Raw genomic sequence first — 16438 nt, 5'->3', positions numbered from 1 at the left:
CGGCAGGTGGTGAGCGAGCAAAAGTTCATCTGTATTTACAGCTGCTCCCCATCACTTGCATTACTGCCTGAGCTCCACCTTCTGTCGAATCAGCAGCAGCATTGGATTCTCATAGGAGAGTGAACCCTATCAAGAACTGCACAGGCGAAGGATCTAGGTTGCATACTCCTTATGGATTCTAATGCCTGATTATCCAAGGTGGAGCTGAGGTGGTGATGCTAGCGCTGGGGAGTGGCTGCAAATACAGATTAACATTAGCAGTGAGGTTTGACTGCAAATTCCCCCCTACCTCCACTCCTTCCTTGGTCTGTGGAAAAAGTGTCTTCCATGAAACCAATCCCTGATGCCAGAAAGGTTGGGGACCACTGCCATAGGGACTGGGGCACCACAAGGACTTCTTTGAAAGGACACATTTAACAATTTAGTTATATAGTGGCAACATTAGTATATTTGAAATTTTCAAAGAAACCACACTTGGGGAACATTCTAAAGCCTTTATTTAGCATCAGGTAGATTATTTCATTATAGCACTTGTTAACTTCAAGACAGCAATTAAAATAACTTACTGGCAGCTACCTAAGGCCCCTTGGAGCAATGTCTCAGTCTGGGGTTTGGGTGGATAAATACTATAAGATTTAAGATTAATGTACCCCAATTAAAGGGGTAAAGCTACTGTACAGTAGTCTCCATACATATTTTAAGTACACAGGTGGCTTGCAAACTTGAAATGCACAAGACCTCCTCTTTTATATAGTTTGATACTTACAATACATACATGAGTGCAACTTAATTCCTCTGGTAGCATTTGCCACTGGAAGTGGAAGCATTTAAAAAGGTCAGTCATTATGTAATGGTGATTTAAATCTATATTTCTAGGACATTTTTGTGAATTGCTAGATTTTATACATATTTTCAGTTCAAACATGTACAACTTAAACATTTTAATTAATGACACTGAGTACAGAAAATTATAAAAGTAAACTCAGAGCACTAAGTAAATGAAATACTTTTCCAGTTTAATTCTTTTGATTTTTCAAATCTGGAAAATCTATTCTGAATATTCAGGCTTTTTTTTTCTTTTTGGAGGTTGGAAGGGGTAAAATTATGAGGATTAGTATGAATAAAAGCCATCTCACCAATGGAGTCTTTACAAAATGACATAACCTCTATGTTTGAGTACATAAACATTGTATAGGAGATTCTAAACATTTCAAAGTTACAGCTAACACATTCAAGCATGACAGCATAAAAATATTCAAAATAACTTGATTTGGGATTACTATATAATTCCATAAAGCTAAAGTTACATTTAGGTATAAACCTTCAGTAAATATGGTAACAGCAACCATAAAAAGCATACTCTCCAGCAGTTTCTCTTACCTCTATAGAAAACAGTATTCCAAATAAGTATGTTTTATAGCAAAATTATGCATTTTTCTAAGACTTTAATCACCAATACCACCTATGCCCTACTTTTGTTGAGTGAAATACAAGTTATCTCGTAAGTGGGTTTTTTCTTTTTTTTAAAAGATGAGTAGAAACCAACGGAAAAAATTTAAAAACATAGGTTTTAAGACTTATTTGTAGATGAGCCAAACACCCTGACTTGTCTGCATTTTAATAAATGTCAGGCAAATTGAAGTAGTTTCTGTCCCAGTAGCTGCCAGAGTAAATCCAGTCCTGTGCTCCATTGTAGGGATTGGGACCTTGATGGAACCACCTGTGTAAAGAGAAAGGACAAGACTTACAAGGGAAATGATTTGAAATCCAGGGTATGTGCCTCTCCTCTAGCTTACAGTATTTTCCTATCACAGGAATTCATTCTGTGAGGGATTTCCAAAGAGATGCTGGGAAGTGATATTGTTTTTATCTGTAGGATAATATTTCAAAGGGGGGCAACCATGCCTCACAAAAGTAATAGATTTCTCACAGCACATAGTTATACTACTTGACAGAGGCAGAGTCTTCTAATAGGGCTGTTAGAAACAATGTGTCTAACCAGTTCACTCTGGACCCCACTCTTCCACTAAAAGGCATTCTTTTAAGCAGTTAGGAATAAGGAATTAAGGAAATTAACTTTTACAACATACTTACAGCAATATGCATGGTGCCTGATTCAGAGTAAATGCTCCCTAAACTCTTAAAGCTCCATTTTATATTAGAAGCTGAATGTCGGAGGGGTTAAATAACTTGCCCAAGCTAGTAACTGATAGCAAACTTAGGTTTCATTCTAAAGCCCATGATTTTTCTTATATATTCCTATATAACCCACTGAAATTAGTCTAGTCCAAATCTTATGGATTCTTAGGCTACATCTAGCTTTTAACATCTTAATCTATTCAAATGCTAAAAAGAGCTGCCCTAATCATTTTTTCTCCTTAAAAAATGTCACCCATTTTACTGGTACTATACCAGCTTTCTTTAGGTAGTAGAATTACAAAATTTTACAGGTACTATACCAACTTTCTTTAGGTAACAGAAATACAAAATTACTTGCTCAAAATGCTCACAAATTTGTGTAACCTTCTAAATATGATTTAGTTTTCAGAGTAACATTTATGAATATAGTTTTCTATGTCCTTGCCATTCTTTCCAAATAAATTGCTTCTAAAAATATTTATTACAGGAAGCAAAAACAAAAATAGACAAATGGGACTATATTAAACTAAAATGCTCTACACAGCAAAGGAAACAGTAAAAGGACAACCTGTTGAATGAGAGAAAATATTTGCAAACTTTTTCTGACAAGGGACTAACATTCAGAATATACAAGGAATTCAAAGAACAGAAAACAAACATTAAAAAGTAGATGAAGGGCATAGATAGAAATATCTAAAAAGACGACCTACAAATAGCTAACAGGTATATGAAAACATTCTCAACATCACTAATCATTGGGGAAACGCAAATCAAGACCATAAGGAAATACCCTTGTTGAAATGGCTATTATTAAAAACAAGGCTAGTAGTGGTTCATGCGTGTTACCCCAGTACTTTGGGATGCCAAGGCAGGAGGACTGCTTGAGCCTAGGAGTTAGAGATGAGGTCTTGCTGTGTTGCCCAGGCTAGTCTCGAAGTTTTAAAAATAAAAATTTTAAAAACTCCAAAAAACAAAAAAAATCACATTTTCCAAGAAAAAAGGGAACCCGGATACACTGTTGGCAGAAATATAAATTAGCAGAGCCACTATGGAAAACAGTGTGGAAATTTCCAAAACAACTAAATATAGAACTACCTTATGATCCTGCAATCCCACTACCGGGTATTTATCCAAAGGAAAGCAAATCAATATATCAGAGGGATATCTGCATCCTCATATTACAACATTATTCACAATAGCAAAGATATGGAATCAACCTAAGTGTCCAACAATGGTTGAATGAATAAATGTATATCTATACAAGGGAATACTACTTGGCCATAAAAATAACGAAAGCCTGTAATTTGCGGCAACATGGATAGAAATGGAGCTCATTAGGTTAAGTGAAATAAACCAGGTGGCACAGAAAGACAAATATTGCATGGTCTCACATATGGGAGCTAAGAAAGTTGATCTCATGGAAGCGGAGAGCAGAACGGTAGATAACCACTAGGTGTCTGTGGGAAGGGAGAATGGAGAGAGGGGGCTAATGGGTACATATAGTTAGACAGAAGGAATAAGTTCTAGTGTTTGACAGCAAAGGAAGGTGACAGCAATGTATTATATATTTCAAAATGGGTAGACGAGATGTCAAATGTTCCATACATACACAAATGATAAACACTTAGGTGAAGAGACCTCAAATGCCCTGACTTGAGCATTACACATTTTACACATGTAACCAAATAACTCAGGTACACCATAAAAAATGTACAAATATATATCAATAAAAAAGCAAAAATACTTAGCTATGACGTGTGAGTTTACATTCATTTGGTAAGCCTCCAATGTCCTTTTTTGTTTTTAAAGAAAAAAAAAAACAATTTACTGAGAGGACAGAAAAGTTCCCAAAGTGGGAGGGGACCCAAGGGAGTTGCCCTCCAATGTTCTTTTTTTTTTTTTTTTTGAGTTGGAGTCTCACTCAGTCACCCAGGCTGGAGTGCAATAGCATCCCAGCATCAAGCTGCTGGACTCAGGTAACCCTTCGGCCTCAGCCTTCCAAGTAGCCGGAACTATAGGTGTGCGCTACCATGCCTGACTAATTTTTGAGTTATTGTAGAGATGAGGTCTTGCCAAATTGCTCAGGCTGGTCTTGAACCCCCAGGCTCAGGCAATCCACTTGCCTCAGCCTCCCAAAAAGTGCTGGGATTACAGGCTGAGCCACTGAGCCCGGCCCTACCAATGTTCTTATTATCACCATAGTAACAATAAGAACCCTAAGAGAGAAAAAATGTTTTATATTAGGCTAATTCCTCAAAGGGATCATACAGTAAAAGTCTATTAGACCAAATTTCCTAGACTATTACTATATATATAATTTATTTAGCTTTGGAGACTTTTTCCTAATTAGAAATTTAGTTTAATGATATGGGCTATTTAGACTTTGGATACATGAAAAATTATCAGGAACTATTATTAAAGCCACAGAATTTTTGTCTAATGTGAAATACACTGTTGTTACATTCCTTTGGGTTTCAAAAGTCCAAGCAATAAAATGACTTTTGTAGTTAGGCTTAGCAAAGTAAAGCACTTCAGAAAAGCATCCCAAATCAAGGTAATAAAAAAAACTTAATCAAGCCTCAGGCCCCGTGCCATCAGATTTCTTCCACATGATAGGGAGAGGAAAAAGTCTAAGCTGCAAGGAGACATTTCCCAAAATGGCATATTTGATAGCAAAGGATAGTCTTGTTCACAGGTGCGCTGCTTTAAAAAGCTCGCTAAGGACTATGCCTGCAAGCCTACCTTGGGGATCACCTGTTCTTGGTGATCTGAGATGTGCACCTCTGGACCGATGCTTTTATACAAGGGATTAGGGTTTCTCTCAACCCCTAGTTTCCCTAATTCTGAGCACTCATGTCTGGAAAGTCTGCTGCTATCACACCGTCCTCTTTCCTCAGAGAAAAATTTCATTTGTCTGTCTAAAGTCTTAAAAGTTTTAGAAAAGTGTGGACAAAGGGGAAAAGGAAGAAAAGATTTCTTTGCTGTCCTTCATTCAATATTTCAGTCTACAGAGTCCATGGGTCTCTAACAGTAAAATGACATTTTATAAAAATATTAATTCTGCATAATGCTCGCACTGTGGGGAGACTGCATTGCCAATGTCCTCTGCCTCGACACCCTTTCAACTCCCATGTCTCTCACCGGTTCTTCCACTTCCTCCCCATGCCCTACCTAGGAAGGTCTGTGGGCTCCTCTAAGGAAACGGGTCAAGATCACAAGCAGCCATTCAGAAATTAGAGTTTATTGGTTGAGAAACTCTAGCCTGAACTCTCGTCAAGTCAGTGAAAGGAATATTAGTAGGAATGCTGCTTTTAGTATGGAGGAACTTGGAACACATTGTATAGCCTGACCTCTCTTCAAGTGATCACCGTCAAGTAATGAGGCTCTGGCTGATGACCTTCTGAAGGTAGAGGCTCTGGTCATGAGTCTGCAGCTTACTAGTCTGTGTCCCTGAGCATGTCCCCTAAATGAAATACACCAGCATTTGGTTTTTCCCAAGTACAAAGAAGGGATTTCTAGACCAGACGTTTCCCAACTGTATTCTGCAGAGTTCCAAGGACCCGAGATAGGGGTTGGGCAGGGCAGGGGAGGCAGGGAGGTTGAGGTTCTGCCCCTCACCCTCACCCAAACAGTGCAGCTCTGTCTGCATGTGTTTTATTTATGCAGCTTCTCTATGAGTTCATTTGCAAGAAAGATTTTGATGCTAACAAAAAAAGGCTAAAAACCATTGGACTAGATGATTTCTAAGGCCATTTCTAGTTCTAATAATTATCATTCTCTAAGACGCAAAACGGCTACCAAATAATATCTTATTGGAATGGTTACCCCAAATTAAGCCCCTATTGGCACTAAAACTTATGACTGAATTATGGGATGATGGTTTCCATTAGGGGATGCAAACGTAGAAACTGTTTTTATGCTACTCCTACGTACAAGTAATTCTATTACTTAATACAAGTGACTACTAAATGACTCCTGATTCTTTAAAAAAAAAACTTTCAATGCCAGAAATTGTATTGCCTACTTTCTATTTCTGAATAGAATCCAAGGTGTAACTTCATATGAATCCCACTTCCATACATGCCATCTCTTTTGTGTTTGGAGAAGATGTCTAAATGCCACTGATACACAACACGTGTAAGCAAATGGCCCTGTTATGTACTCACATATGTGAGCAAACAGCCCTAAATGTCTTATAATGCCAAAAGCTATAATTCTGGATTTTACTTTCCCTCTTAAACAAGGAAGGGACATGGTGTGCTAGATAAGAAGATAGTTTGCTTAACTGATGTTTACCTGTGATAACTGGGAATATCTTTAACCTCAATTTCCCAAGAGTCATTTTTCTTTGTCCACATGCATTTCTTTCCATCTTAATCCTTAAAGTCAGTGGAAATACGTTTGTCTCAGGCTTGGGAACAACTCGACAGAGCCTGTGTTAGAGAGGCCCTTGCTCTAGGGTTCAGTGTCTGACATCCCTGCTCTATCTGCACACAGCCCTGCCTAGGGGCTTAGCCACATGTCCTGAAAAGGGCACGCACCTTGTCTTCCAGTCCTCTTCTGACTTGGATCTGTTTTTGCGGGCTGCTCTTTGTTTTTCCTCAAGTCGTTTTTTTTCTTCACTAGCTTGATCTAAAATCAGACCGTCAATAAAAAACATTACTGTTTGTGGAGGATGACAGACTCAGCACTAAGCACAATAGCTTCATGGAGAAGCACCTTCCACATGTATTAGCATCATCTTCATCTCATTAGAACACAAATACCACAGTCAAACATCAAGCTGCAACGTTAACACATACCTGAGCTAGTGACAGAGGAGTAGGCATCAAGACATACATAACATCACTTTGACAGCCTGTGCCCTCAACAACCTCGCATTTACCGAAAAGAACCTGCCTGGCCAGGCGCGATGACTCAGCCTGTAATCCCAGCACTTTGGGAGGTTGAGGCAAGTGTATTGCCTGAGCCCGCAGGTTCGAGACCAGCCCGGGCAGCTTGGCGAGACCTCGTCTCTACAATAAATCAAAAGTTAGCCGGGCTAAGCATGGTAGCACGCACCTGTGGTTCCAGCTACTTGGAAGGCTGAGGCAGAAGGATCACCGGAGCCCAGCAGGTTAATGCTGGGGTGGCCGTGAGTGCACCACTGCACTCCAGCCTGGATGATGGAGTAAGACTCCAAATCAAAGGAAAAAAAAAAAAGAATCTGCTTATTCTTAAGGCTGGAACAATTATGTTCAAATCCTTCAGTGAAAAATTGGATGTAAAGGCTGAATAAGTGTACAGTTATTCTAAATTTCAGCGAGACCTCACAGAGCTCCTTCAGATTCCATTCATAAAAATTCAAAGTTTCCCCAAATTCTGTTTCTTTGTCTCACTGAAAAGAATCAGCATATCTAGTTAGAAAATTTTTTTCTCAGCCATGGTGCTACTGCCATGTTGGATTTGTTGACTTCATTGTAAGAGGCTGCTCCATGCAGTAGAGGGAGTGTAGCAGCATCCTTGGCTGCTAACTGATGCCAGGAGGTGCCAGTAGTACCTCCCCAGATGTGACAACCAAAGTCTCCAGATGTTGCCACACAGCCCCTGGGGGAAAAATATTGCCCCCCTTTTGAGAACTGCTAAGTTAGAAGAAACTTAACACTTTAAGATAAAAGTGCTTTAAGCTGATGGGACAGAATAGAGAACCCAGAAATAAAGCCAAGGTGGATTAAAGACTTAAATGGATTAAAGACTTAAAGATGTGAAACCATGAAAAGCCTATAAGAGAACCTAGGGAAAACTCATAGGACATTGGACTAAGCACAGAATGCATGACCAAGATCTCAAAATCAAATGCACAAAAATAAAAATAAACAATTGGGGCATAATTAAACTAAAAAGTTTCTGCACAGCAAAAGAAATAATCAACAGAGAACACAAACAACCTACAAAATGGGAGAAAGTATTTACAAACAATGCATCAGTACGGAGATTTCTCAAAGAACTAAAAACTCCACTATTCTACTATTAGGTATCTACTCAAAGGAAAAGAAATTACGAAGTCAAAAAGACGCCTGCACTCATATGTTTATTGCAGCACAATTCACAATAGCAAAGATATGGAATCAACTTAGGTGTTCATCAGTGGATGACTGGATAATAAAATGATATATATATGCCTCACAGTCATACAAAAGAATAAAATCCTGTCATTTGCAGCAACATGGATGGAACTGGAAACCATTAAGTGAAATGACGCAGAAACAAAATCAAATACCACATGTTCTCACTTTTAAGTGGGAGCTAAATAAAGTATACACACGGTCAGAGAGAGTATAACAACAGACACAGACTCGGAAGGGTGGGAGGGAGGGAAGGGGTTGAAGGATGAGAAATTACTTCATGGGTACAATGTTCACTATTCAGGTGGTAGGTACATTAAAACCCCAGACTTCACCACTATGCAATATATCCATGCTGACACATCTGCACTTGTACACTCTCAATCGACCTCATATTTCCACATTTCAAATATTTATTGAATTTAAACTGAATTTCCATTTTAAAAATCTCTAAGAGAGACTAAAAATGCTAGTACCCCAATGATGCTAATAATCACCAGAAATAAAACAAAGCATCATCTCCAAAGACATTAATCTCCACTGGTTGCATCATTCGAAGCTAATTACCTATTTCTCCATTTTCCATGGCTCTGATGTCAGGCCGTAACCTGCAGTCCGTCTTAGGGATCACACTCTCCATCTCCTTGTCTACTTCATTCAAAACCATTGCAAAACTAGTAAAATTATACATCTGAAAAGAAGCAAAATGATCACATTAACATATACCAAGGCATAAAGCAAAATGAAAGGTCCTGAAGGCAGAAGAGGCTTGGTTGGACAGTGGCCCCTCCCTTCTGTGGTAATGATGGTCAGTCTCCCTGGACCACACATACCTAAGTGTTTTCACCAATATCTGCACCATCCATGGGTATCTGTCTCAAAGAACTCTCAAAGCAGGCCTCACAGGATAAATATCCTCTTTCATGATCAACGTTAAGTAGAAGTAACATTCATTTTTCTTCATTAAAGGCATTCCTCGCTGAGTCTGGAGGGCTTCTACTGACCAGGCTGCATCACCTTGTATTTGACAAAGGCCAGTCCTGCTCCCCTGTGTAGTTATTAAGCCCCACTCACATGTCCTCCCAGCCAGACACCAGAGGGTGGGCAGCACGGGTGCGTGGGGGCCGGGAAGTGCACACCGGGGTCCATGGGGGACACCCGAGAGGCGTTCTGGTGACAACCTGCCTACATCTCAGTGCTGCCAGGGCTGGCCCTGCACGTGCCCAGGACCCAAAGCTGAATATACACAGGCCACATTCAGGGGGCCTGGTCTCACCTGGGCAGAATTTGGAGGCCGTGGGGCTATTCGCCAGAGGAGAACACTTCCAGGGATAACGAATACACTTTCAGAATCTGGCATAGGCATCTCATCAGACTCCTCAGAAGTGCTCATCTAGAAAAAGTGATAGATGAACTCAATTTAAGTAAAACGTTTTAAAATACAGTTAGGCGCCACATAGCCATGTTTCAGTCAATGATGAACCACATATATGATGGCAGGTCCGTAAGATTATAATGGAGCAGCTACAGGAAACCTGACATTCGGTGCTTAATACTGGCAATGCAGGCCACGTGGGGAAGGTGACTGAAGAAAGGCACTGGAACATTTGGTTTTCCACATGAAAAAAATATATAAATATATAGTCTATACCATCTAGGTTTGAGTAAGTATGCTATGATGTTTGCATGATGCTGAAATTGCCTAACGATACACTTGTCAGAATAAATCCCCGTTGTCAAGCGACACATGACTACACAGCCATAAAAAGAATAAACTGGCCAAGCTCAGTGGCTCAGCCTGTAATCCCAGCACTCTGGGAAGCCAAGGTGAGTGGATTTCCTGAGCCTGCAGGTTTAAGACCAGTCTGGGCACCTTGGTGAGATCTCGTCTCTATTATAAATAAAAAATTAGCTGGGCATGGTAGTACACACCTGTACTTCTGGCTACTTGGAAGGCTGAGGTGGAAGGATTACCGGAGCCCAGCAGGTTGACACCGGGGTGACTGTGAGCATGCCACTGCACTCCAGCCTGGGCAACGGAGTGAGACTCCAACTCAAAATAATAATAATAATAATAAACTCTTGTCATTTGCAGCAACATGGATGGAACAGAAAACCATTACCTTAAGTGAAATAACTCAGAAACAGAAAGTCAAATACGTGTTCTCACTTATAAGTGCTTACTAATTATAAAGTTACCATCCTTTATTGCACTACTAGAATTTAAACTCCATGAGGGCAGGGACACTGTGCCTTTCTAAATCTTTTAATTCGAACACAGTGTAGGGCAACGCAGACACTTGTCAGATGCCTGAACAAGTGCTATGAATCTCATGAGCTTTATGTGTTGATAACTTAGTGTTATACACATATAAATCATCATCATCTTCATTCTTTTCTACAGTGTTTTATGTTTTTAAGGCTATTTTGTTTTTAAGACAAAATAACTTACTTGAGCATTTACTGAGGAACTTCCAAATGCCCAACTCTGGGATGCCAGAGAAGCAAAGGAACCTCCTGACTTGTGAAGGGCCCACGCACTAGAGAGGTATAGACATGTGGAACATTCTGAGAAGAACTAAAGTTTACATTCTCAAAGAAGTTGACTAAATTTATCAATGATCCTAAGTTTATCCAGAGATCCTGACTGCAGTTGATAAAAATGGAATTTTAAAAGACATTAGGCTTGAGGTGGGATTGACAGTAGTCGAAATCTGCCTGGGGATGGGGGGGCATACCTCATCAACAAGGGTTCCTGCACAACGAATATTTGTATACCTAGCCCTGAATTGTGTACCCCACGATTTAAAAATTTTAAAAACAAAAGACCTTAGGCTAAAAAGGAAACTAGCTCCCTTTGGCCATGACCATGGCTAGTCTAGAAGCTCTTTATGTAGCAAACCTATGAAATCTCATTACCAGTTCTAAAGGCTTTAAGGCTTTAGAATGTTAAGTCATATTCTCAACATCACACAGTTAACAAATCTAGAACTCCTGATTGAACCATTTTCAGGGAATATATAGTTGAAAATACAGCGAAGGTGTGACAACATGGATGATAAAAGCTTTCCATGGTCTATGTATATATTTAGGAGTATGAGAGCCCTATGGCTGGCAGACACAGGAACCAGGGAGATGAGACAAAGAGTGGATGCGTGTGAATACTTTCTCTAAGAGGGAAGGACACAGGGATATTTTGTGGAATTTCGACAATGTCCTTCGCTATCCCCACTCTGTAAAGAAGAGTTGGACAAGTGTGTTCGTGAGGTTGCCTTTGCCAAGGTGGGTTACCTTCCTATTGGCAGGAATTATGGCCAAGGAGTTTGTGTCCAGGGTCCCAGGATCCAGCCCAGGGGGTCTCAGAGGCCAGCCCCATCAGTTTCCCAGCAGCTATAGAGAACAGTGGGTGCACCTCACAGAAGGAGAGAGAAGTAGGTGGGAACACGGGGTGCAAGGGGAAAAGAATGGTGCATGTACAGCCGAAGGGTACGTGCTCACCTCAGGATGGTTCACTCAATTTACAAAGAAAGTCACTACTGAACACACCTTCCGCTTTTGATAAACATACACATCAACACCTGAAGGGCCCCAGAGACTGCCACTCAGTAGGCCTGGGAGCCTGCATTTTTTTTTTTTTTTTTGAGTTGGAGTCCCACTCTGTCGCCCAGGCTGGAGTGCAGTGGCACACTCACAAACCACCCCAGCGCTGACCTGCTGGGCTCAGGTGATCCTTCCACCTCAGCCTTCCAAGTAACCAGAACTACAGGTGTGCGCTACCATGCCTGGCTAATTTTTTTATTTATTGTCAAGACAAGGCCTTGCCAAGTTGTCTCAAACCCCTGGGCTCAAGCAGTACTCTCGCCTTGGCCTCCCAAAGTGCTAGGATTACAGGCTTGAGCCACCACGCCTGGCCAAGCCTCCATTTTTAACGAGCTCACAGATGATGCTCAAGTTGCCAGTCCTAGAAGTACTTTCAGCAGAAAGGAGTGCATCAGTCCTCCCTATGAGCACATGCTGTTCTGAGCCCTTTCCATCTGTCAGCTCACTTAACAAGCAAGTGCTACTATTGTGCCCATGTTACAAATGAAGGCACTGAGGCAGAGAGGTGAGAAATCTGCCTAAGTGTGCACTACCCATCCATAGGGGAGATAAGATTCTAACCGAGCTTGTGCTCAGTCATTATGGTGGCTACTAGAAAGGTATCGGTCCTCAAACAGATTATTTTCTGTCCAGACAGGTGCAATCTTTCTGTAGGTCTCAGCATTTCTGCCTGGAAGGATAGGACAGGTGTCTGTTGACCATTAGAGCCCATCTGGGGCCATGCAGCAAGAAGCTCTGAGCCTCACTTGTGGAAATTGCTATCTAAGTATTAACTGTTTCACGAAGAAGAAAGTTTAGTAAGAAGAGAACAGCAGCCCAACGATGACTCTTTTAACTAGGATGGTCTTGATTTCAGTAATTTTGCAATAGGGGGCAAGGTAACAAAACTAATAATAAGCAAGAAAATGTAAGAGAGAATTTTGGAAGGAATCTTAAATACTCAAATGATTTCAACTTCTAATGCACATAGGAGGAAAAGAAAATTGGTCCCCACTAGGAAGAGCTCCAACTTTCCAAAGCTACGTGAATTAAATCAAAGTCCCACATATATCTGCTGCCCAGTGCAAATCTGATACATATCCCTATCCCACACAAAATTATGCCAAACATTTGCCACTTAGGCAGATAACTGCTCATTAAAAAGATGCAAAGAGCAAAGTTATATGTTAGCAACAAGGAAAAAAAGTCCCACTGTGACCCAATAACAGGCCAATTCCAAAAAATTCGGACAAATTGAAGACTCCAGTTCCTCCTTTGATACCACCTTACAGGATGTTCACCTGTTTGCTGTTCTTCTTCTCTTCAGTATTTTTCTTATCGTTTTTTTTGTAAGCATCAAAAGTGGCAGGGTCGACACTGTACAAACATTCAGTCCACTTCCCGTAGAGGGCGCAGAGCTTCTTTTTGCTGTCAAGAGAAATTGATGTTTAAGCAACAATTAAACCAGTGTTTTGCTATAATAGAATACTACTCTAAAGGTCTATATGAATCAGATTATCTAATGAAATAGATATTTCCCTGTAGAAGAAAGATTTTTCAACAAGTTAGAATGCCTGTTTCCTAGGTTATAGAAGTACATTTTCATACTAATATTTTATTTAACACCTATACTATTAAACATTTTTCAATGGACATTTTACCTTTTGTCTTGAATGTAGCCTTCAACTTTGTGTAATTCCTTACCAAAAAGGCCGCACGGCTTAAAATTCAACACACACTTGTCCCCAGTCCTAGAAAGAAAATATGAGTTCAGATCCCTACTCAACATCGAAGCAGCAGAAGAGAGCAACAACCATGGTAACCTTCTGGCAGCAGCTGCGACTTACTGATGTTCTCTACCTGCCAGGCTCTATTCAAAAGTCATCCCGGTCAATCCTCGATTGTAATGTGCCCACCATAAAGAAAAGGTATGTGAGGGTCATCAAGAATAAGTGGCTTGCCTGGGGTCACTAGGGAGGATTTGAGCCCAACTCTTTTTAATAAATCTGATGTCCCCCAACCCCAAATGAATCACACAAACTAAACTATGGAAACAAAATGAGCTGAGACTGGAATGAAGATTCGCAGAGCTGGGGAGGCTCAGAGTCCTCCCAGTCTCCCTTGAGCAGAGACTTTAATGAACTCCATGCAGTCAATGGCTGAGCACGGCCCGATTTCTGTATTTTCAGCAGGCTCTACTGGCGCTTTTAAGAAAAAAACAAAAACCAAAGCCCACTAGAACTGCCCGAAGAGAACAGAAGGAACGGGTGAGCCCCGAAGCGCCTCACTTGTGGTTGATGATCTCCATGTTGCCATACTGCTCGATCCAGAGCTTCCCCACGATAATGTTGTGCACACAGCAGGTGGGATTTGTCCACGTATACGCTTCATTGTGTCTAAAAAAAAGCGAAACTCAGAAAAATAAGTGACAAGTGTTATTTTGCTTTAAAAGTGCATTTACTGGGCAACCCCCTCAGATCCCCTCCCACTGTGGGAGCTTTTCTGTCCTCTCAATAAGTCCTGCTTTAAAAAATAATAACAATAGGCTGGGCTCGGTGGCTCAGCCTGTAATTCCAGCACTTTGGGAGGACAAGGCAAGTGGATTGCCTGAGCCCGTGGGTTTGAGACCAGCCCGGGCAACTTGGTGAGACCTCATCTCTACAATAAAAAATAAAAAATTAGCTGGGTGTGGTAGCATGTACCTATAGTTCCAGCTACTTGGAAGGCTGAGGCGGAAGGATCCCCGATGCCCAGCAGGTCGATGCTGGGGTGGCTGTGAGCATGCCACTGCACTCCAGCGTGGGCAATGGAGTGAGACTCCAACTCAAAAAATAAAATAAAATAATAGTGCATTTGCTGTACATGCCATTACCCAGGATAACAAATCAGGCTGCTTGAAATAACTAAGCTCTAAAACTGTTAAAATTCTATTGTTAACCCATAGCAAAGTAGGTGTCAGCTGCCTGTTCTTATTGTTTCTTAAAAGGAAACAAAGTTTTATTAAAAAAAAAAAATTCGATATGTCCTCCAAACTCCAAATAAATGATGTACATATCATTTTAAGCTTTCAAAAGTGTGGTGAAGCTGGGTGCAGTGGTTCACACCTATAGTTACAGCACTTTGGGAGGCCGAGGCAAGAGGATTGCCTAAGCCCAGGGGTTCGAGATCAGTCTGGGCAACTTGACAAGACCTCATCTCTACAATAAATCAAAAGAATTAGCTGGGCATGATGGTGCGTGCCTGTAGTCCCAGCTCCTTGGGAGGCTGAAGAGGAAGGATCACCTAAGTTAGGAGGTTGAGGCTATGGGGGCCGTGACCATGCCACTGCACTCCAGCCTGGGTGGCAGAGTGAGACTCCAACTGAAGGGAAAAAAAGACTGGAGGGAGGGGGCACATAACAGCACAAAGGGTACCTGGTCCTAAACCAGGTGAAGTGAGAACCAGTCGGAGGCCCAAACTTCACCTGCATGTAGATTACTTATGTACCTAATCCTGACTTGCACCCCACATCTTTATAATAAAAACAGAACTATATATGTAAAGAAGCATTCTGCTGCAAGCGAGAAAAAAAGTTTGATGAAACATTAGAAAATAAAGTCGAGGCATAAAATTAAAAGTCGATCTAGCACTTTCCAAAGAAAGTACCCTCCAGCTCTCCAAAGGAAAAAAACTTGCATATGAATAAACTTGTTTTGCAATCCTTTGCTTCTGAAAAAATGTTTTGTATCTTTGTATATTTATCCCTAGATACATTTTTTTAAATGTACTTTTAAATTATACAAGGTAAAATTCATCTTTGTTGGTGGGTAGTTCTATGAGTTTTAATGCAGGTACATATCTGTGTAACCACCACCAACACAATCGGAACACTAAACAACCCACTGAGAATTTGCTTGGGCTCCTCTGTGCAAACCCTCTTCCATGCCTAATCCCTAAACGACTCATCTGTTCTCCATTACAGTCGTTTTACCTTTTCCAGATATCATATGCATGAAATGATATACTATGTAACCTTCTGAGATCGGCATCTTCAATTTGTATAATGCAATTGAAATGCACCAGTTCAAAGCATTTCAGATAAGGGATACTTAACCTGTGTGAGATTTCTAGTTACTCTGTATCCTTGTCAGCTGTTGGTATTGTCAGTTTTTAAAATTATTTTGCTGGGCTAGGGGGCTCAGCCTGTAATCCCGTGCTTTGGGAGGCCGAAGTGAGTGAATTGCCTGAGCCCGCGGGTTCAAGACCCACCTGAGCAACTTGGTGAGACCTCATCTCTACAATAAATCAAATATTAGCCGGGTGTGGTAGCACGTGTCTGTAGTTCTGGCTACTTGGAAGGCTGAGGCGGAAGGATCGTCGGAGCCCAGCAGGTCAAGGCTGCGGTAGCTGGGAGCGTGCCACTGCACTCCAGTCTGGGCGACAGAGTGAGACTCCAACTCAAAAAAATAAAATAAAAAATAATAAAATAATTTTGATTTTAGATATTCTTTATTCTTTTAAAATAAAGTTTTCTGTAGGTTTTTTTTTTTTTGGAAGATGTGAGATACAATTCAGGATTAGGTAGATTTTAGATAATCTAATAGGTACATGCTGGCATCTCATTGTGGTATTAATTT

The 16438-nt window shown here is 40.8% G+C and overlaps 1 protein-coding gene across 3 annotated transcripts in view; it reads right to left on the bottom strand.

Moving 5' to 3' along the window:
* Positions 1-474: 474 nt before the first annotated feature.
* OSBPL1A (oxysterol binding protein like 1A) overlaps positions 475-16438 on the bottom strand; it is a 200318-nt gene continuing 184354 nt past the window's right edge. For all 3 annotated transcript variants that reach the window (XM_008069370.2, XM_021718229.1, XM_008069374.2), the window contains 7 exons: positions 14111-14218; positions 13484-13573; positions 13124-13250; positions 9520-9636; positions 8811-8934; positions 6681-6771; positions 475-1720 (listed from right to left, as the gene is read on the bottom strand). In XM_008069370.2, the coding sequence (XP_008067561.1) occupies positions 1618-1720; positions 6681-6771; positions 8811-8934; positions 9520-9636; positions 13124-13250; positions 13484-13573; positions 14111-14218 (760 nt within the window). In that variant the 3' untranslated portion in view covers positions 475-1617. The remainder of the gene's footprint in view (positions 1721-6680; positions 6772-8810; positions 8935-9519; positions 9637-13123; positions 13251-13483; positions 13574-14110; positions 14219-16438) is intronic.

The sequence above is a fragment of the Carlito syrichta genome, unplaced genomic scaffold (genome assembly GCF_000164805.1).
Source record: "Carlito syrichta isolate Samal-C Ts95f unplaced genomic scaffold, Tarsius_syrichta-2.0.1 Scaffold311970, whole genome shotgun sequence".
Taxonomy (NCBI): Eukaryota; Metazoa; Chordata; class Mammalia; order Primates; family Tarsiidae; genus Carlito; species Carlito syrichta.
This window is presented reverse-complemented; position numbering and strand designations above follow the sequence as displayed.